Here is a 23,788-nt window from a genome sequence, read left to right on the forward strand (position 1 = left end):
TCGTAGAGTTTAGAATTACGTTTTTTTTTATTGGAAGCTTACGAAGAATTTATTCACAATGCACAAGAGACGTCTAATTTCGAACGAACAAGAAAATTTAGAATTACCTTCAATCAAAATATGAAAATTTAATGGAAATAATTTTGCCTTGATAAAGATTCAGTTTTTGGATACTTCTTAAGCTTGAATTTGCCAAATGACACCTGCTGAATGTTGCACATAAGATAAATGCCTGATGCGTGACAGAAAAGACACAGAAAAATCTTACAAAGAAAAACGAACACAAAATTAGAAAGTAAAACGTTCCGTTAAATTTACATACGCCACACTGAGTACAGTTTTAAAAACCAGCACTGGCAGCAGTGACAGTCATTCCAAGCGGAACCCGTCGGCATCAGGAACCGAATAACTGTTGCCTTACTAATGAATGCTCGCGGTACTACGCATTAGTGCTTTTTACGGTTTTACCGTTTCAATCGATCCACTGTTTTCTGTGCTTCAGATTTTATTTTCGCGCGTTGGTGCCAACAGGTGAAATCCTGGCAGAGCACTGTCCATTTCATAGCTCCATAATTTGCATATTCGAAGTATAACAAGTAGGCTGGTTGCTGTTGCGTCACACGATACAAAATGTCAGCAAAACGAACACTCACAAATTCGGAGTCTTTAGTGCCGAAAAAGTTTTTCCGATACACTCTCAAGGGGGTGAATTTCTTTGGATCTCAAACCGGAGAAGGTAAATAAGAAATAAGTCGTTCATCTAAAAATTGTGCAAAATGTTTTAATTTCGAAATCTCTTAAAGGTTGTTCCTTGGATGACCTTGTGGCGTACAGCTACCTAAAGAACCAAAAGGCCGATCGGTTGGAGGTGGTTCGTATGATAATGGAACAAACTACGACAAGTCTTCGATCGCACGGACTGCTAATTCAGTCGAATGATGGAAAATATCAGTTAACTCATGTGATAACAAATTTTAATGAAATCACCAGCGGAGATCCATCGAATTCACCCACTTTATCCAACGAAACTTCCACTGTACCGAACGATCCAAGATCGGACGAAACCAGCTCATTGCCTAGATCAAATGAAACCGTTCAACCGGAATCGCCATCAGAACCGAACTCTAATGCTCAGCCCGAGACACTAGAAACTCCATCACCAAGCAAATCGGTTGAATCTACTGAAGGTGAACAATTCGAAACCAGTAAGTTACTCAACCGAATGGGTAAAGAAGTCGTCTTACCTAATCATCGAGAACATTCCGGCACCGAGCGGGATACGACGAACCAACCGACAGACTGGAAGTTGATGCCGGAACTGATGCCACTTTCGTTTGATGACGATCCACCGACAGAAAGTACTTCGAAACGCGATGAGAAGACAGCCGCCATCGGGAACCATTCGAAAGGGCTACCAGAGCTGATGCCGCCAGAGTGGAATATTGCGGGACTGAAATTATTCAACTACGATGACGATTCGGATTGAGCTCGGAGGAAAATTGATTTGAGTTCGTTGAATATTTATTTTATGGATATTTACGAAAAATTTGTTTGTTATGCAAATAAGAAAAAAATTCAAAATCGAAAAATTTGCATTTTGTTCGATCCTTTATTTTTCTCAATTATGGTTAACACTTCTGGAGTTTGAGAGATGCATAGTCTGTATTAAAACAGAGCGGGTTTTTTGATTGAATATCAATCGAATTTTTCACTAGTGCTGAAAATTTGCATGGTGTTGACCAAAGTTTTGCTTCTGGCGATCTAGAGTAGTTTTAGGCGACGTCGTTGTACGTAAAATGGCGTATGGTTTTTGATTTCTGATTAGGGGCTGTCCATAAAAGACGTCACGCTTTTTTTTGACGATTTTTGACTCCCCATCCCCCCTTTGTCACAAATTGTCACAGAAGCAAAGACCCCCCACCCCCCCTATGTCACATGTCACGAATTCTGAATAAATAAAATTCATATCAATGCATTCTCAATATGTATGACAAACCATACAAATATGAGGGAAACATCAATTTATTACATGCTGTCATTAGATTAAATAATATCCCTAAAACTACAAAATCATCGGAATTATTTTATTAATATCAATTATATAAATTAACAAAAGTATTTGGTTGGAATTGATGAAACATTTAAATCATCTGTTTTATTCCTCCTAGGGGTACACAGATATATTATTGTTTTAGGTAAAGAATAATATTTCCTTAGTGTAGCATACAGGGCTGAGAAAATAAAGACCAAAACCTCTCATCAAAACGAGATCACTGCCGATTTCAAGATTCAAGATCAGTTGATCAGTGAATTTTAAATCACATCGATCAATATCGGTACTGATCTTCCGTCACACAATGGGTAGTGATTTTGAGTTAAAATGATTCTTGATTTATGTAAGTTCAATCATTGGATGATTCGATAAGCTTTGATGTTGGTGGAGGAAAATCACATATGATCAAGATATGACATGACATGATCTACGTCTGAAATCCTTGATCTCTCGCCCTTTTTCAAATGGAGTACAATTGAATAAACTGCATCAGAATCAGATAAGAGAAATTCTTATGATATACTATTATCAATGCTAGAAAATCAAACTACTGAAAAAATTATCAGTGCATAACTTAAGTTAAACCGTTTGAAGGCATCTTTTTCTTTTTACTCATATTAGGCAAAATTTATTAATTTCGCTAATTTAGTCGCTCCTCCGTACACTTTTGCTGATCACAACAGAAATGATTTCCTACATCATTTATTTACGAATTTAAAAGAAGAAGCTTTTACATCAACAAATACACGTTTTCCTATAGAATGTAAACGTTCATTGTGGAGATTTTTTCAGGAAATAGGGCAAAGCAGTAATATAATTAGGTATTTCAAAAATGCACTCATTGAAAGTATTGGACGTCACATTCCAAAAACCTCCCCCCCTTCCCCCTGTCACAAAAGGTCACGTTTTATGGAACACCCCCCTCCCCCTTGAGGCGTGACGTCTTTTATGGACAGCCCCTTACTAGAACAGCCGGAACCCCGGAAGCAGCAGTGGAGAACCTTTTTGTTGATCGGTGTACCTCCGAAAATATTCTGTTTAATGACTTCAGAAAATTTCTAAAATTTGTTCAAATATATTGAAAGAAGGTATAATAATTATTTTGTCTCGATGGGTTTTCAAGAAAAAGTAAGCGAGTAAGCGTAAGAAGTGCCCTGTTAACCAATATAAAAGAAACCCTTTGCCACTGCTTTAATTTCCAGTCCCGAGTAACGTAATTTATAGGTTGTTCGACGAAAACTTTGAAAATGCTTACTCATTCGAGATATTTTCCTTTTCTAGCACTGAGTAAATCTTACTAAGAATTTGACAAATACCATCTTAACTCAAAAATAAGTAAATTTAGCTTTACTACAGTAGATCCTCTTTTAGCAAAAGTGAGTGACATTTTAATTACTTTAGAGTTATATTGCTCGAGCGTGTAAAATAATTCTCGTAAACCACCGGACATGTTCAATATGCTTCAAAATCCATTATTGAATTTTGTTCTCGTTCTTCGAGAACCATTTATAATTATACTCGTAGATTTGAAGATTGGCCTTTTTTGTGGTACGTAGCGTCTTCGATTTCGATGTTAAACTATGATGCCATCTAGCAGTTCAATATCAACTGTTATGCAGACGTATGCTTAAACTTTACTTCAACTGTGACCTTTTTATGCATCAAAGCGCTTCGTCCTTACTGAAGTGCCGAGCGTAAACTAGTTTTGACTTTATGTTCGATTCAGTTAATCAATTAGTCTCCAGCTTGACTGACAGAAAGTTTGCTGAATCATTCAGTCATTTCACGAAAAAACTGGACCTGCTGTGCTTTGAATTTTTAAAATATTTATTTTGTGCATTACACATTTTTATAAATGAATGCATATAAAAAATATTAATAGATTAAAAAAAAAATAAATCAATAAACAAATAAGTAGATAAATATATCAATAAATAAATAAATAAATGATTTAATAAATAAAACTCCAAAAGCAATAAATTTTCACATAGTGAATTTTCATATAAACGTAACCATTTTCGGGGTATTTAAAAATGAAATTCAAAGAACTCAGGTTTGCGTTAGATTACACCGTTTGTCCTTCAAAGCGCTGTAACTCGAAAACTGTTGATTGCACCAAAATTATGTCCACCAAGAAGTCATAAGATTGGAAACTCTTAAAAATCCTTGCTCTGATAAAACAGTTGAATCCTTTATGATTAATGGGAAAAATTCCTAAAAAAATAAATTGAAATAAAAAACCGGTTTCAATCCACTTGGTGATTTGAGCATTTTGTGTTATCATTTTCAATACGGTCTTGATATTTTAACACTTTTTACTCTGAAATTCTGGAAGTCGGATAAGAATAAAGTTTCGTAGCAACTTATGAGTTCATAAGACCTTTCGTTTGAGCCATCGTAAGTGAAAATCGGTTCAACTATTCTGGAGAAATCGAAGTGAGTTCCGTTCCTTCTATAGTTTTTGGCCATTATTTTCGGTTCTTTCGGTACCGGAATCCGGAAACAATATACCCAAAAGTGATTTGTTAATTTAATGGTAGACTGTGGGACAATAAGAGTTTTTACGTTTATTTAAATTTGAGGACTTATTTTATCTTTTTGCTCATTTTACCTCGTTATTCTGGAAGCAAAACTCAGATCGGAAAAAAAATCACTAGCAGGCTATGATACAATGATACTTCTAATTTGAAACCAAGCTTACGAAAATCGGTTTAGTGGTCTATGCAAAAATCGAGTGCACTTAATTTTTCCTTTTTAGTATGTTTTATTCTGTTAATCCGGAGCCGGAAGACGAATCCGAACGAAATCATTTGCAGGCTATTATAATATGGAATATTCGCGCACAAATACACACACGCATATTCACGCAGACATTTGAGGATCTCGAAGAAAAACAAACCGAATGGTTCATGATACTCGGTCTTGGGTGCAAAGTCAATTGTCACACATTTATTCAGAAGAAAGGTATAAAACGCATTTTCAATGATTCTTGCACCATTTTTGTTTTAAATTTATTATCTAAACCACCATTTGACGTAAATTTGGTTTTGTGTTTTTCTAATAGAAATGAAGTTACCTCTGAAAGTTTTTGTAGGTATTTGCAAAACTTTGAAATTTGAATAAAAATGTTTATTCGAACACTTGATGACACTACAGATAAAGAGCAATAAAATTTCTCCTAGAATTTGCTATTCGAGATATTTAGATATGAAATATTTGATCGAATTGTGCAAGTCTTCGAAGTGATGGACAAAATAGAAGTTATAGGAATAACGTTTTACTTCCGGCCAAGACCCGAAAAGACAATTAAACCTGAGGTAACTAAATTTTCATTGAATTAAAATGAACTTTGTATGTACGTTTGTGTTTATTACAACAAAGATTTTCAACAAAAATCAGCGTTCTTACATTTCAATTTACCTCCATCATATGTAAAATCATATTCTAGAGTTTAGGGCATATTCAGTAGTGCTCATAACTTATGTCAGTTTTTAAATTTAAATCTGAAAATTATATCAAGAAGAACTGGCAGTCCCAGTAGTGTATTACTCGTGTTTCAAATATAGAAAAAAATAGAACGGGAGAGTATGCCAGTTTTAAATTTTACAGAAGAACTGTTCGAATAAATAAAGCCAAAACGGTTTGCTGGTGATACGTTTGTTTCAGTTTCAGTTCTATTATAGATCTCTCATATAAAACTTCCATCTACTGAATTTGCTTCTAGTGTGATGAAATGACTATTTACAAATCAAGAACTTCTAGTTTCGTAAAAGCTTTCAAATTGTTCCTACTATATATTATATTCTATAGTGTTATATACCATTCGACTCAGCTTGACGAGATTGGAAAATGGTTGTATGTATGGATGTGTGTGCACATTTCATAGATATTATTGGCCGCTCAATTTTCTCAGCGATGGCTGAACCGAATTGAACAAACTTAGGCTCGTTTGAAAGCTGCTATTGGATCATTGATAAATTTCGAAAATTAAGCGGCAGCAAAGGCATCATATTAACAAGATATCCAGCTCATTTCCCGAACAAATCATTGGTAACATCCTTTTATGCGAGCATGGTACCCTCAGGCGAGTCCGCATCGAATGTAGTACATAGTAGTAGGGGAGAGAAATGTCAAATTCGTGCGCGCCAACAAAGCAGCACTGCGCTTCCATACAATTGACATGATATGTTGAATGTGATGCCGTGCGATGGCGTTGCTGAACTGAAGATTGCGCCAAGCTGACAAGGTCTGATGGCAGCCACTTCTGGTTCCAAAGTTATAATGCTATGAGTAACGTAATCGACAAAACGCGTTGTTTTTTTTTCTCGCTCAATTTTCTCAGCGTTGATTGTGACAAATTTTAACACGTCTAAGCTCATTTGAAAGCTACTATTGAATTGTGGATCATGTTTGAAAATCAGGTTAATTTTAAAGTTACTATTGAATTTCCGGTTCTGAAGATATAATATTGTAAGTGACGTAAACGACTAACCGTACATTTTTCATCGTCCGATTTTTCTCGAAGATAGCTTAACGAAGTTCGATAAACTTAGGTTTATTTAAAAGCTAACAATGTCAATCAAATTCGGACGGGTTATGGCGAACATTTTCGGTTCGAGAGATGTAATCTTATGTGTGACTTTACCAAGAAATTCCAGTGTTTTTCAATGCAACAAAATCTCTCGGAGATAAAAAAATCTATTTCGTACGACTCAGACTCGTTTGAAAGCTACAATTAGGTTATTCTATAATCTCACAGTGCTTATATCCGAGTATAGACAGGTTTCCGGAATACTCATAATCAGTGTTGGTGATTGCCGAAAATTTCACAGAAGCTGCTATATTGCTATCTATATTGTATACAACATTTTCAATCCGGTAGAAGATGCTACAAGAACTCGAGTCATTCAATGCATGAACCGCGAGAGAATTTTTCTACATTCCTTCGCTCCACTTCATACTCTGAGTATTTCTCGGCCCCTAATAAAAATTACAATCTGATAATGATCGTTGCTGTGTGGAGTTTCCCAAGAGACAATCGCAAGTTGACAATTATCGCAGAAAATCGAATCGATGATTCAACTTGATGATTTTCATACTAGGTTGCAATATTTCAAAACCCTTGTGTGGAGCATTCACATACATTTTCATAGACACAACTTATACAAAGATTATATGCACATAGTTAGAATAAGCGGCAATAGTAAAATGATTCTATCGCAATTATCAACTGCCTGTATAGAATCGGATCGCGAAACGAGAATAAGCGACCGTTTGTTGTTTCAGAGAAGATCCCCACAGCGGCGTGCAAACCTTTGATTCTCATAAATGTCATCGAGAGAAATTCGCTCTCGCACTGGTGTCGATTCTCTGTTAAATGAGCCATGCCGGGTTTTTGTTGTTGCGATGATTTCGAACTTTTTTTTATGGCACTGATTCAATTGTTGAAGAGTTGCCAAAGAACGTTCTTTGATACGATAAAAGCCATCTTTGCTCATAATATACTTTTGGAGGACTACCTCAATGCAAGTACTAGCGTGCATCAATGGAACGATTTAGGCTCGAAATCGATGTGAAAGGGCTACACATGAAACACATGAGCATCGCTGTTATGGTTAGAATCAACGGTTTACGGTTTACGGTTAGAGGTTATTTTCACGCTTCAAATCTGATTTTTTTCAGAAACGGTAACGAATATCAAAAAACCCAACTGACAATCTCTTAGAAAATTAGTTTAGATTATTCTGTGAAAATTTCAGAATGATTCATTGACATTAGCCGTCGGGAAAGTCTTTTTTTCTGAAGGAAGAATTGCATAGCTGAAAACGCCGCCTTTCAACTTGTTCATTGAATATCTCGCCTTCAAAAGCATGGATCAAAAATCTATCCTGACAATGTCTAGATAATCTAATTTAGTTGCGATTAGTGCATAAAACCATATATGTTGTCGCGATAAAAATGAAGTGAAAGTTATTTTGTGAAGGTAAGTCGATTTCTATAGTGGCGCCATTTTAGTCCCTGGTAACGTAACGAAACATGAGAGAGAAATAAAATCGGCTCAAAAAGGCTGCCAAACAAGCGGTAGCTTTCTTGGATTGTGATGTTGTCAAACTTGTAACCGAAAATATCAAAACTTTCTTGGCAACCCGGCCACATCGAGAGTCATTTTGCACATTTGCGAGAGAGCATGGAGAGAAATGTAATACGCACTGTGAGCCACGTGGTTTTACGCGACCTACTGGCCTCAGCCTTTAAGAAATGTAATACAAATAAATCTTTTAATGAGATTGTTGAAATGAAAAGAGAAAGGCATTATCACACCACTAGGTGGGTTAAGAAGGTTTGTTTTCACTGTGTTTTACATAGATATCGTTTTCGTACAATTTGCAGTATCCTATTTGAAGATAGCGCATGCGTCTTTAGTTGAATTAACTTCACTTTTTCGCTAAGCAAAGGCGTTTCTACACTGTAGGCGTGTGCAAAGACTTACTATTTATTTCTGGAACTGCTCTTATGCAGGCGTTAGTTCCAGTAACATGGGATGAATGTCATTCACACAAATCATTATTTACGAAGTGTTCGATTTATGTAACTCTCTTTAAAAACCTAATCTTAGAAAACGTAATATTTTTTTTTGCGAAGCAAATTCCAAATATCGTAAACTTTTTCACGAACCTGCTTTGTAAAAAATATTTTTGCCTTTCTCATATAGAAAGGTTATGTAATCACTTGAAAAACCGACTAGTGAAAATAGGCCAAGTGTCATATACCATTCGACTCAGTTCATCGAACTGAGCAATGTCTGTTTGTGTTTTTGTATGTATGTGTGTGTATGTGTCAAATAATCTCACTAGGTTTTCTCGGAGATGGCTGAACCGATTTTGACAAACTTAGATTCAAATGAAAGGTCTTGTGGTCCGTGGTGGAATTCCTGAATTTCATCCGGACTCGACTTCCAGTTCCGGAGTTATAGGGTAAAGTGTGTTCAATATTGTACACCGTCACTTAAACCGGCGAAACAAAAAACGTAAAAAAAATTCTAAACTAGTCTCAAAACTACACGAATCGATAGTCATTATCAGTAGGCAACTAAACAAACCGATTCAGGCTATCCTGGTTCACGGTATCCGGTTCCGGAAGATCCAGAAATAGTGGTCATATATACCAAAATGGATCTCACTCACTTTTCTCAGCGATGGTTTGACCGATTTCCACAAACTTACATTCAAGTGAAAGGTCTTCCGGTCTCATACGGAATTCCTGAATTTCATCCGGATCTGACTTCCGGTTCTGGAGTTATAGGGTAAAGTGTGTTCAATATTGTACACCGTCATTTAAACCGGCGAAATAAAAACCGTAAAAAATTTTCTACGCTGGACCCATAACCGTTATTCCCAATCTTAGGTTCACTTGAAAGGTCTTATGGTCCTACCAAAAATTATTGCCTATTTTCGGTTGAAACAAACATTTGAATCGTAATTTAGAGTGCGTACTAGTAGAATTTGTATGTTATGTTAGTTGGTGGTCGTACGAACCGACTTTGATTATACCGGTTCTCGGGTTCCGGTGCCGGAAGTGCATATAATAGTGAACCCACTTCGTTTTCTTAAGGATGACCTACGCAATCAAAGCACTGTTTCATTCTGTATGTTATACACAAACAATCTCTTGGTTTCTTTCAAAAATCGAAGAGAAAAAATTTCAATAGAATACCACAATATTATGTGTACATGAGAAAGGCATCATTACAACACTAGGTGGATTAAAACAGGTTTTTTCTTCTTATGAAGGTATGTAATATGAAAAAATTCGTATCCAGTGTTTTTTAAACTGATTTGAGTTTCCATAGTTCCAGGGAAAAAATGTTTGAACTCGATTCAGAAGCCAATATGGGCACTTCCTCGCTGCCCCTAGCACTTTGTTCATTTTCGGAACGTATTTGATAATTAGAGGTCGAAAAACGTTGTTCGAGGACGTTCCGAATTATGAGATTCGGTTTAATCGATATTCCTATAACCATGATAATATGAGTATTTTCGGTACGAATTTCATTAGTGGATTCCACAAAAATGGTGAGGCTTGGAGATTTCTTAAATACCATTACACTATGGGTATTTTCGGAACGGATTTTATGGTTAGATGTCAAATAACGATGTTTGAGGCTGTTCCAAATTCAAGATGGAGACTTTCAGTTTATTCAGTATGTATTTCTTGAAGACCATTACAATTTTAGTATTTTCGATGCCGATTATCGGTTTATTGATAAATATTGCAATACGACTATTATCGAATCGGATTTGATGTGTAGATGTCATGAAACGATGTTTGAGATCGTCATGTCATATATCATATCATGTCATGTTCCGGCATCTATACATAAAATTAGATCCAAAAACAACCTTATTGTAATGGTTTTCAAGGAATATCGTTTAACTGGAAGTTACTATCTTGGATTTGGAAATTAACCTCAAACTTAGTTTTGTCATATCTACTTCTCAAATCCGATTTATAAATATCCATATTGTAATGGTCTTGACTTTAAAATCATTTTCCGGCTCTTCACTTTCGATTCGAAAATATCCATGTGATTATTGATTTCACAATATTGATTAAACAATAACTTTTTCTACGAACCAATTTTAAAAAATAGTACACGTTTTCCACGAATTGATTCGATTTATGATCCCTCACTTTAGCTCGTAAACGAAAGTTCGGGTGATTTCCGATGCAAATTTAGCATTGAAAATGCACCTGCACTATCTTAGACAGTTCTTGGGTGAAAATAAATGGTTAAAACTACCGGAAGGCGAGTGCCTATCTCAGACCCCTTCCGGACGCAGATAAACAGCAGACCTACCACAACGAACCTAATGTACGGTGATTTGTGCAAGAAAGCGATAAAAATGCGAAAAGTGACTTCTTGATTTTGCGGTTGCAGTTTCAATTATGCGTGAATTGCTAGCTAATTTTACGACTTTCATGTTTGCTGAACCATTTTCAGAAGCCTAATTTGTTTTCTCTTTTTTTCTTCTTTGTTTACAGGTAAGTTCGATGGACTTTTAAAATAGCTCTCTGAACGGTTGTCACCGTTCGGCTATGCCATGACACACACACTTGGAATCAGGTAATTTGCAATCGAAGGTTGTGCGCTGCGCTGGTTGGAGATCCATCGAACGGAAAGGTCAAATTCCTCGACGGGCTGCCGCGTGACCGATGAAGCGAGTCATGGTTTGGGATTGTTGAATTAGGCGCTACCGTGTAACACTGGCGTTACGCCCATTTGCTCGCCGGCCGTATTCTCTCATTTGGTAGTCGAAATCAATCGTTTACAATCACATTTTCGTGCGATATTTGAAATTCATTCGAATTGAGACAACGGATTCGAACATTGCTCGTTCAATCGTCGAACAACGTGTACTCCAAACAATGTTTGTATTCATAATTAACAAGGCGTCATACAACCGAAACGTTTCAATTTTCGGGCGAATTGCGTGAAATGTTTCTCATCGTAAATGGGTAATACCCATGGGCATACATTTATTATAATCTAATCGTTACTCAATGGCCAATTGAACCACGAATGGGTTTAATTACCTATTGCTTCGAATTTTTTTTCTCTTTCGTCGCCGTATTGGAGCTACGGCGGAACGTGAGTTGTTGAGCTTTTTCAGTAATTTTTCAGTCCTACTTGTGGGCCTACCGACCGTTCCACTGCACCTTCACCTGTCAGGTGGCTGTTGGCTGCTTAATGATCTATTTAAGTGACTAATAAGTAATTTACCTTGCTTTGTTTTGACTGTCGGCTCACACATGGATAAGCCTCTTTTCGTGATTATTACGATGGCGGCCGCCGACCGAAGACAACATTCCTATCTTAGATCGTATTGTTGTTACCGTGGACTGATTTTCTCTGATTGTAGTTTTGACGAACGGTGCGACGCGCTACACTTCCCATGTTGGAACATGGCCGATATGATGCAAAAGTCCATTGGAGCGGTTATATTAGTGTGAGTTTTGTTTTTGTCTCTTATTAGGCTGTCTGTTTGTGTGACTCTATTCAAGTGTGGGACATGCAAGTCTCAAATTAAAAAATGTATAATAAACGATCGTCAAGCTATTGTCTCACTCCGTCCTATGGACACTAATTGGTCGTTCAGACGCTTGTGAAACATTTGATCGTGCGAAATGCTGGTGGTTGGGGCAGCATTACAAAAATTTTGATTTATGATGGAGAAATCATATCTAAACTGACAGCCCTCTCCATTGAATGACGGTTCCCTCATACTAGAGCTGATGTGTAAGTTTGTTTTGTGTATTCTCAAAGTGTGAGCTTTTTGGAATACACAACCTTTCACATTAAAGTATTCACGATTATTGCTGAGCTATCGCCGTAAAAGGACATAAATTGAATCTACTTTCAACAACTTTCAAAAAGAACCCTGACAATTCAACCAATTATGTAGCCCTTTTAGGACAGATAACATATATACGAATAAAATTGTTCAAAAACCTGTGTAAGTTTTAAATTCGCGATACGTTGAAAACAAGGAGCTCACTACTGCCACCTACTCGACCATTCGTCTCGATCTTTCAAAACGTTCCGTTACGTTACGGAACGATAACAAAGTTCTCATACATTATAGAAAAAGTCTAACACTTATCACACGATTTCCATAAGTGCATAAGTGAAAAATAAACTTGATATTTCAACCAATAGCAAAACAAAAATTTAGTGTGATGGTAATGCAGAAAGCTACTGTCAAACAGTTTCAAAATCAGTATGTTTCATTCAGCTGGAGCGTAAACAACAATACTTCTTTTCAAAGTGAGAATTTTGTAGCGAATAAAGTGTTCTTCTTCATTTTAATATATAGAAAACAATCGTCAAAAGTCATTCTATATTGGTGGAAGTGTATGGTAAGCAGTGTTGGTGATTGCCGAAAATTTGACAGAAGCTGCTATATTGTTATCTATATTGTACACAACATTTTCAATCCGGTAGAAGATGCTACAAGAATTCGAGTCTCTCAATGCATGAACCGTGAGAGAATTTTGCTACATTTCTTCGCTCCACTTCATACTCTGATTATTTCACACCCTTAAAAAAAATTTACGGTCTGATAATGATCGTTGCTGTGTGGAATTTCACACGAGAGAACCGCAAGTTGACAATAATCGCAGAAAATCGAATCGATGATTCAACTTGATGATTCTCATGCTAGGTTACAATATTTCAAAACCCTTGTGTGGAGCATTCACAGACATTTTCATAGACACAACTTATACAAAGGTTATATGCACATAGTTAGAATAAGCGGAAATAGTAAAATGATTCTATATTCTATATTCTGCCTGTATAGAATTGGATCGCGAAACGAGACTAAGCGACCGTTTGTTGTTTCAGAGAGGATCCCCACAGCAACGTGCTAACCTTTGATTCTCAATCGAGAGTCATCGAGAGAAATTCGCTCTCGCACTGGTGTCGATTCTATGTTAAATGAACCATGCCGGGTTTTCGTTGTTGCGATGATATCCGTCTCTCCTTGATTGCACTGATTCAATCGTGTGGAGAGTTGCCAGTGAGCGTTCTTTGATACGATAAAAGCCATCCTTAATGGTAAGCATGCTCTAACTGAGCCAACGTGTTAACATTGGTTTGCTCGGTTCAAAAGGGACAATTTCGATTTGAGCGTCGAATAACGAGTTGGAGTGTCATCAAAGTATGCAGATGAAGAATTCTTCGATGAAGACCCATTGCAGACGCAAAAAAAAACTTTCAAAATCACTCGGAGTTTCTTAGCTGGCCTTTTTCCAGCGTTTGAATGCAATGAGAATGATCCGATAGAAGGTGCCGTATTAATTTAAACTAAAGGAAATCGAACTCCGTTTTATTCCCGTGCGTACAACTGTTTCAACGCTATAAAAGAAAAGGTTTTATATTTCTCTATAGAAAGGTAAAAGAAATGCTGGAAACCCGTTTTTCAAACGGAGCCTCGAACACCTTCGAGGTGTGCACCTTTGAACTATTTTTTTACCGCTTCATTTCTTCTTCGACTCATCAACGTCAAGTATTTTGCAAGTTGCATTATCTTCACGTCTAAATAGTGGTTTATGTAAAACTGCTAAGTTGCGCTAGCAGCTGTCACCCTGGTGAGTCGAAGACGAAATAAAACTAGTCAGGTGCACTTGGCAATTTTCGAGAAAAAAGCGTTTAAAGGGTTTTGTTTATAAAATCAATGGAAACAGTTTATTACTCAAGGAAGCCCATAGGGTCTAATATTTTCAAAAAATCATATATTTTCTTTTATAATACGTTTCAAAAATGTTTTGTCAAGTTTTTAAGTCAATCAAAGCAGAAGTCTTGGGCCTATGTGCCGAGTTCTTATTTCTTCGCAGTATAAGATCGGCAAAGGTAAAGCCCCATAACTTGCTAAGTTTTGTTCCGGTAGGCTCGAAAATTTCACAGAATATTCTTGAAATGTTTTACTATAATAAAATACAAAGAAAAAAATAAATGATTTTTCAAAAGTGTTCAAAACCCCTTAAGGTGAAATGTAGTCCCAAAAATACGCGAAAAATTTCAACCGCTGGAATCGGACGAATCGTCGCACAAAGCATAACAAGCAAAACCGACACATAAAAACCAGGAATATTTTCAGCGATTGAGCGCTGTGGGCTTACCACAAGTTTTGTTGGGTGGTTAAACAGACTCTATTGATTCGTAAATGATTGTTTAATATTTCACACTTTGAATACATAATTCTAATTCAGTCTTTATTGCTATTGATGACTATTACACTAGAACTATGAGTATTAATAATTGACTAGCATGAGGTTATATTTATATGCATTGAGTAACATGCTAACAATGTATATACCTGAGTTTAGTAGCAAGCATAGATTCTCCTTCTACAAAATGATTCAAGAAATTTTGCAAGTATTTCCGATATTTTTGCCAGTAGTTCACCAGTCCCTTCCTGCTAATGAGATGAAATTTACGTAAAAGTATTTACTTGTCACGCATAATAGAGCGCAGTCGAATATCATTATCAATTAAAACACTGTTGAAATAAGAAATAACTGGACATTCTCTGTCAATATATTCCATTTCAATTGAGCTTTGTTGTCGTTGTGTGAGTGCAATATGTTGATATGTACTTTTTGCTGTCGATATAATGCCATCGAACCAAGGGGAGAGTCGCTTAACACAAACTATATTGCGCCTCAAAAAAAAAAAACACGTGATATATTGTGAGTCTAATGGCGTTTTCGTTTTTAATTTGCACTACACCGGTGGAGGGCTACACGGAGGCATGAATAAACGAACAAAAATGACGAAAACATAAACAGTAACCATTGACTACCATAAACGATTCCATTGCACAGAGCTACACCAAACTTTTGATGAGTGCTACACCAGTGGTATCGGCGCAGAAAAAGTGTAGCACTGGTGTAGTGCAATTGGTAAAAACTAACGGTTTAGGTGCAGCTTTCGCTACACCGGTGTAGTGCAATTTAAAAACGAAAACGACATAAGTGTGCCACGCTGTTCCCCATGAAACAGCTACTTGTCAAAACTGAGCCCTTTGTGTGCCGCAACTGTGCATCTGTATGAAAACGAAAGTGCCAATATTGATAAATGCGCCAACGCATTGTGTTAATGTGTGATTGGCACATTGTTCTAAGCGTCCTTCCCTTGCATCGAACCCACCCAGCATTTCTCACACCACCACAATATACAACAGCAGCGCGAAGAAAATGCTGAAAAGTTTATGTAAAACTCTTAAAATCTTGGTTAGTTTGATAAAAGTTTTATAACTTTGAGTTTCATTTTCAGATTCTTTGTAAAATTTTGCACTAAACACTATTTTTTAGTTCTATAATCATCCCCATGGAACAGTGTCAAAGCAAAACAATCCATTAAAAAGCTAAAAGGGGCAGTCTTGTTGAAACTGCTCGCAAATTGCTTAGATGTTTTTCGCATGTGTTACGATATATCCCTATATAATTTTCTAAGCCGATATGTAAAAATGACGTAAACTGTTAGTGGAAAGTGTATTTATTCAGAATTTGTGCGCAGTTAAAGCAATTGTGGGTAATATTGTTTTTACGCGAAACAGTGAAGTGAGTTTCGAATGTTGCACTCTAATTGTACACGTCAAATGATGTTTTTTTTGTATCTTCTCATTCCGGGCTACGCCGTCCGGTGTACTACTTGTATTCGGTTTTTGTTTTCCGAGTGCTCAAAGTTTTCAGTGAGAGAGTCGATTTCGCGAAGTCGAATGAAGAAAACAGCGAATTAGAAGTAAAATTTTCAAAAAGAAGTTTATGTTTCGCTTATGTCTTTTTCTCCAATACAACATCGTATTTATACCTGCAAATATAGAAAAGATAACCGCGACTGAAATTTTTTTCGGTAGTAGTGTGCCATCTAGTGGCTAGTAGTCATTACGGTGTTAACGAGCGCCATATAGCTGCTAATTGCAGAAACCAATTCAACCATTTATGTTGGTTGAAAACAACGTTTTATTTCTCTAATTCAACTAAAAAATTAGTTGAATGGATATGAAGCGTGCCTTAGCTAAGAAATGACCGCGCGTTTAATTGGTGAATTCAACTAAAAAAATAGCCATTTCAACAAATATTTTATTATTATTAAGAAAATTAGAATTAAAAAATCTAAATTAGCAAAAGTAAGATTTTTTTAGTTGTCTCAAAAAATAACTAACTAAAATCAGAAAATCAACTAATTTTTTCGCCAAAATGCTAATTTCGGTCTTTCCGTGTGCTTCTTCAATTTTCAACAATTTGTAAAAAACGTACATGTTAAAAATTCAGTCGCTCTTCTTTAAAATCAATCTTGAACAAATAATGCCACACTGAACACATGTGAATTTCTGAGATTACTTCCAGCACTGATTTGCCTTCCTTATGTAGATAGGCTATGAAATTGCTCTGAATCCCGACTTCTGAATCGAGGTAAGTAGGGATGGGCGTAATATAATATTCGACACAGAGTGTAGCAAATGTGGATGTGATGAACATGTGCATTTGATTTTCTCAAAAAAAAAAAAACTGAATTGATTTTCATATACTTATACCGTTTTCGTTTTAGAACCTACACGCGGGCGACTCTGACTCCGAGTAAATCGAAGACGTAGTACGCGCCCTAAAAAAACAATTCATAAAAAAAGAAAAAAGGAACAAACTCGCATGGATGCGTGGTGCGACCCGAGAAAATTTTCAAAGCGAAACTACGCGTTTGGAGTCCGATCTAGAACGACTCCAGGTTGCTAAAACAAACATATCAAGAGTTGTTTGGGCGACTCTGGGTCACCTCTCGGACAGCTCTGATCAATAAACGAAAACGGTATTAGATTCAAGTGGAAGGTCCTAGGCCTTTCTAGCTTCAGAACTTTGAGTTACTAATTAAAGAAAATTAAATTCAGGAGCGTTCTTTTAAACATGACGATGTGATAACTATCCAACGAGACGTCATATTTTTTCCATTGTGCGAACAAACTTGAAGTTCAAATTATCTCATTACGTGTATACCGGAACACAATTTCTAGTTCAGGAGCTCCGCAAGGAGTTGTAAACAATTCTAAGATAAAACTTACTTCGATTTCGTAGAAATGGCTGAACCAATTTCCAGAAAACTTGTGATCAAAAGAAAAGTCTTCTGATCTTATATAGATTCCAATTATTATTATCCGGATTCGACCCACGGTTCCGGAATTAAAATATTTTTTTAAGAAAAACCATAAGTAAATTGGTACGCATAAAAGATCTGTAGATTGCGATTCAATAAATTTAAAAAGTCCATCAATGATTGCTTTACATTACTTCCATAAAAACTTCAAAGTTACAGCATTAGAGGGTTACATTTTTTCAGTTCGAATGAAATATTGAATTTTCCTCTTGATGGAGCTCATCAGCGCCGCACAGTGCACAGTGGGCCGAAACGGGAAATTAGTGAGACAAAATTATTTTCGCTATTGAATAATGGTAATACATTAATTCAAATTATTAAGCGAAAAATCTATCTTCGGCGATAGTTTTTTTGTTTATCATTTTTCGAAAAAAATGTGTATGAGACACTTATACTATCGTTTTATAAAGGGTGATTTTTTAAGAGGTTTAGGATTTGATTTAAAAAATAACACAAAAAATTTAAAAAAAGATGAAATCTTTATTGGAATCGATAGAACGATCAATATAACTTAATGATTGAAAATGATTTCATGCAAATGTTGGCCGCGGCTTCGTTTTAGATGGCCCATGCGCAAGGTCCTGTTTTAGCACACTATCTCCAGCATATCAGTCGGTTTTCACGAATCGGTCCATAATCCACACCAAACAGCGATGCATTGGTAGCTCTTGCAATGCTTCTGACTGGTCTTCACGTTCGATGCGACAATTTTGCTTTTTGACGCATTCATTCCAAACAGAAATGAGCTTTGTCGCTGAACACAATTTTTCGATAAAAAAGTGGATCTTCCTTCAACTTTACCATCGTCCATTCATGATCAAATTATAGACCAAACGGCGATTCATGATTAAATTATAAACCAAACTGAACAAGCTTGACACAAGACACGATTTACGCGTGATCTGTCAAAAACTGTGTTGCCAAAAAGATCCCATAAAAAAATTCACATTTTAAATATAGAGAATCTCATAAAATAAGGGACAAACATGCGTAGAACGGCAGTCATGTCGGAAACATCACTTTGCTGATGATAGCATGTTGCTACGATTTGCCGTTTAAGAGACATTTGACTTTTTCGATTTTGTGTACGGCCATTTAAACACTAATTTAAATGATTTTAAAAATAACACCCTCTCAGATTTCTCTTCAAACTTTCCTTATATTATGACCTTTTAGAAATTGTAGAAGATTCCGTCTTGTAGATCTGGCATGTGTTGAATTTTTGATATTAGAAGGTTGACTAGTTTCTGATGAAAAACAAACATAACTTTTTAATGGAAGCTTATGTTATAAAAACTCAGTAGTATACAATCGAACAACTCTTCGAATTGTATAGCAATTCTATAAAAATTCTATTCACTAAAAATTTAGAACAAAAGTCATTTTTAAGAGCCACCCTACTTTTACTTCAAAAAATTTGATGAACTCGTTCAAATGAATTGCTAGGAAAGTAGTTTTTATCAGCAAAGTTGCTTATAATAAAAAGTTCGACAACTTTGCTGTTAAAGGTAATAATTTTTAAAATCAATTTGGAAAGTTTGATTCCAAACAAAGACCATCCCAATGATATTTCAAATCGAAAGATGGACCAGCAGATTACAAACAACTATTGTGAAGACAGCTACTACAAAAAATAGTATTTAATAGTGAAAATAGTTTTGTCTCACTAACTTACCATTTTGGACCGCTGTGCTGTGGAAACGGACATGGAATCAATGAATTTATTCCATTTTACCGGATTTATTGGATGTTCTGGACTGTCTCTTGTTTATCGAAATTCCGGCTATTAAGAGGATTCATTAGCTAGGGGACATCATTGATCTTGTTAGTAGGACACTACCTCAGACCCACCTTGGCGTATTGGCAGCTAGCCAAATCCCTCCAAAAGCTTGCGGATGAATGGTAGTACACGCTTTTCCAGGAATTCTTCGATGTTAACTTGAGATGTCAGCGTCGAGAACGTGACGAATGATTTCGATTCCCGGCTACACCTACAAATCACTTACCAAATGACGGCCCTCTTCATGAACCTAACAGAAAACACTTTCCGGAAAATCTGTCCAGTCCAGTCACGACGTGAAACTTTTGACTGGAAACATCTTAAAAACAATATTGACGTTTGTTTCGTCATCAATCAAAGAGCAGGCTTGTGTTTCGTTGAAACATGGTCGCACGAGAGCTTCGTACGCTTCGCTTTTTGTTCACGAAATTTAGCTTCAAGTAACGGTTTTAGTGGCTTTGTACGACTTGTATTCTTCCCTGACAAGGATGTTGGTTAAAGCCGGGATAAAATAAATGATATAAAAAAAAGACAAGGATGTTCCACACCGTTTGAAACTTCTGGTCTCATCTAGGATGGTTGGGGTAGGCTTTAACGCATCTCAACACCTTGCTGTGTAGCTGACGATTCCTGGTTCCAATTTTTCGTAACTTCATTTGTTCCTTTCTACAGTCAGAGTTTCCTTGTAGGCTATGAGCACTCGACGATTTTTTTGACATTTCTGGGCGCTCGCGCCCTCCGAGTTTTTCATATGCCTATGCCTAATATGCTTTATTCTTTCAAGTTATTTCTGATAACGATCGACTACTTGCATCAAACTTGCATCAACTCCTTAATATAGAAGTGCATACTGATAAAAATTTGCACGATCGATTCATATGTGAATACCACTTGAATTTAATATGCTTTTTCATTTCAATACATAACCAAAGCGATTTGTTTCATGATTTCATGTGCAAATTCACTAAGATGCGAAATTAGATTATTTTTCAATTAGCTTTGATGAGTTTTTTTTCCTTTGGATGTGAAAATGAAGTGCTTCACACATGTAGTTCGATTCAATAGCAAAACACAGCTATTGAATCGAACTACATGTGTGAAGCACTTCATTTTCTAGTGGGAATGAGTACAGCAAAAATGCATGTTCAAAACACTTGAATCGGTCAACTCTGTTTCAATTAAAATCTATGTGAAAAATAATGTGACATTCACATGAAATGCATATAGAATCTAAAGGTAACGATATATCTAATAGTTTTTAGGTGCATTTAATATAAACGTAGCATGATTTCTACTAAATATCAACAGTTTTTACACTCATTTTGTGAGTTAAGTGTATGTTTTCATGAATTTCATGTGTTCTACAAGCAGTGATAGATCAAATCGATAGTCCCACGACAAAAGGGCCTAACTGCAAATGAGAGTCTCTCTTTGTTTACTTTCTCTTTTGATTATTACGGAGCCATTATTGCAAATTCTCTAAAGTTTCCAATATAAATCAAAAGCTTGTAGTTTTACCTTGAAAATTTTGCGAAGAGTAGAGCGTCAAATATAAAATCAGTTCGGTAAATCGTGAAAGAAAAAGTAAACAAAGAGACACTGTCATTTGCAGTTATGCCCTTTTTTTCGTGGGACGGTCGAAACGCTTTTCACATGATGCTAGCGTGCAAATTATTTTCACTGTAAACAAACAGATGTCAAATAGTTTCGATTCTCAACACTAGAGGCGTGCTAGTGGCGTGCGAGGAGCGTGCCAACTTACTTTTAAAAGTCACCCTTCAGGAGCTGAAAAATGAAATTTCGCACACCTGCTTGAAAGGATAGAGAAGTTTGACACAGATTTAAGTCATTCTTGTAGAACTAAGTTATATTCCATTAGGTACGCTCTTTTGAATTGTGCCGTATGTAGATTTGCGTAATCTGTAAATTTAATAATCGTTTTAGGTGCAGATACGGTTGAGTTGGTCGATTCTGAAATAGTTTTATGTCAGTTTTTAATTTCTTTGGTACCGATACAAGAAGATATGAGATCTTTGGGTTGGGTTCCATTAGAAAATATCAAGGTATGAGACACCTACATCCTATACATTAATCAGTCGTCATTTAGACGCATCATCCCGATGCAAAATTTAGTAGCCGGAATGTGAGGCTAAAGTTAACGACTGACCCTGCGAGATTACGTATTAACTGTCTGCCTAACCTTTATTCGGTTAGGCCTTCAACAGGGCCATTATGCACGATACAAATTGTTGGCGACACGAAAGAGAAAAAAACCGGACCCACCACGACTGTCATATCCAAAACATCCGCTCGGGCAAGCGCACGAAATGGGGACTGTTGAAAACCAAAAAAAAAAAGAAAGAAAAATTAGCACATAACGGTTATGAAACAGTCGGTCAGCTTGAGTCGTCGAGTCGTTGCATGATTGACAAAAAAGGAAGGATAGTTTTTAAGACGAATGGAGGAGTTCGGACTTCGAACGGTGCACCATAAACGTGTACCGCCAACGAGACCGACGAGATGATGGCGATGATGATGTTTGGCCATGGTGGCGGTCACTTCCGAGCTTTGTCGCGGGGGGAGGTGACATGTGTGGTAGAAGGCACCGCGAGGGAGAAAGAAACCGAACCGGTCCTGGGTCCCGTCATGACACGAAATTTTTGTCAACAACCAACAGGTCGAGTAAGACCCAAATAGTTGGGTAGATTTTCGACGGCCGACGGTTTTTTGTTTTGGGAAGGAGCCGGAGGAAGTGACGGAGAAATTACCTCATAGTTTCACTTTCGCTTTCGTTGGAAACAGAAAATCCGAAGTCCGATGAACGTGGACGGCGGAGCGCTCGTGAAAGGGTTTTGTGTAATGGGGAACCTTTTTCCGCTCGCTTTCAATTATATGGGATCACGAATTGACAAGCGGGTTTCTTGATAATAATAATAATGTGTTTGGTATGCTTCGAAAAGTTACGAACATCGGTAGGGTTTTGTTGTTCTGTAGTTTTTGGAATGACGCCATTCACCAACAGAAAACCTTTTCCCACGCCTAGCCTGCCGAAGTGCACTTAAGATGTTACGTTGGGTTTGGCAGCGGGAATCCTACCCATCGCCGGATGCTGAGGAGTATGTTGGAAAAGGTCTGGCACATGCGTGGTACTTTGAACCGAACGTACTATGTATGTTAAGTGGATGCAGTGCAGCACTGAAGATGATCCATGGGTTTGAGTACATTGCTCTTTGGAAAATTTCAAAGACTAAGGAGAAACCTGTTTTCATACACCTAGCGGAGTAACGATGCCTTTCTCATAACCGTTAATACGAGCAATAAATACAAATTATATTCTAGAAATCCGACTACTGCTTCCGGTACTTGTGGAACTGTATTCTGGAAACCGGAGAAGCCGAATGAAGTTTCTAAGCTGAGCTGATCGCTCGTAGTTGCACTTCGTGATTGACCGAATGAGTGGAAATGTACAATGAACCAAGAAAATGAAGCTTGGGAGAAGCAAATCATTTTCACTGTACATACCCACTCACTCCTAACTTTTTATTACATGATCAATAACGACGCTGGCTACGACCAAAGGCTGTGCTACTGAAGGAAAGGAAGGAATGTTAGTCCGATACTCGTTGTTTCTAGAGACCGCGGGTACCACTGTATCTTCACGAGCATCACGGGATAGGAGATTTGTTAAATGGGAGAGAAAGAGATTTGGATACGTTTTGGTAAACAATATGATCTCAACAAAACCTGAATTTCGATACTCAGGAGAAATATAATAAGTAAGAACAATATAAAATATATCCAAGGACACGATCGACTTGTAAACTTGAACACATTCCATGGAAATCCGACAACACCGACAATGACATGCAGACGGCGCTTCGATCGGTTAACAGATTAACATCGTTGAATTTTGGGACGGTAAATTCTCAGTTTCCGCCGCTTGAGCATCTTTAGATTCGCCGATCAACATTTATTCAATAAATAGCACTCTCACTACTTAACACACACTTGTTACACTTGCACTATCACTCAAAATAACTGTTTCAACCAAATTTTCAACTATACGTAACTATCAAACAACACATTGAAATTATACTTTTTTGAGAGCAGCACCAGCACACCGCATCGCACTCCCAGTGATGCCAACTCGCCGGGAGAAGCCGAATGAAGTTTCTATGAACATAAACTAATAATAGCACTCTTAGAAAAAAGGGAACACTTGCCGAAAAATCGAACGTGCCGT

At 36.9% G+C, this 23,788-nt stretch overlaps 2 protein-coding genes across 4 annotated transcripts in view; both read left to right on the forward strand.

The window, feature by feature from the left end:
• LOC131433073 (mucin-2-like) overlaps positions 1-23,788 on the forward strand; it is a 235,204-nt gene that overhangs the window by 60,548 nt on the left and 150,868 nt on the right. The gene's annotated exons all lie outside the window — the stretch shown is intronic.
• LOC131433075 (uncharacterized) lies at positions 520-1,525 on the forward strand. Its single transcript, XM_058599834.1, has 2 exons — positions 520-736; positions 804-1,525. The coding sequence occupies exons 1-2, from the start codon at positions 631-633 to the stop codon at positions 1,484-1,486; spliced, it is 789 nt and encodes a 262-aa protein (XP_058455817.1). The 5' UTR covers positions 520-630; the 3' UTR covers positions 1,487-1,525.

This window comes from Malaya genurostris, chromosome 2, assembly GCF_030247185.1.
Source record: "Malaya genurostris strain Urasoe2022 chromosome 2, Malgen_1.1, whole genome shotgun sequence".
Taxonomy (NCBI): domain Eukaryota; kingdom Metazoa; phylum Arthropoda; class Insecta; order Diptera; family Culicidae; genus Malaya; species Malaya genurostris.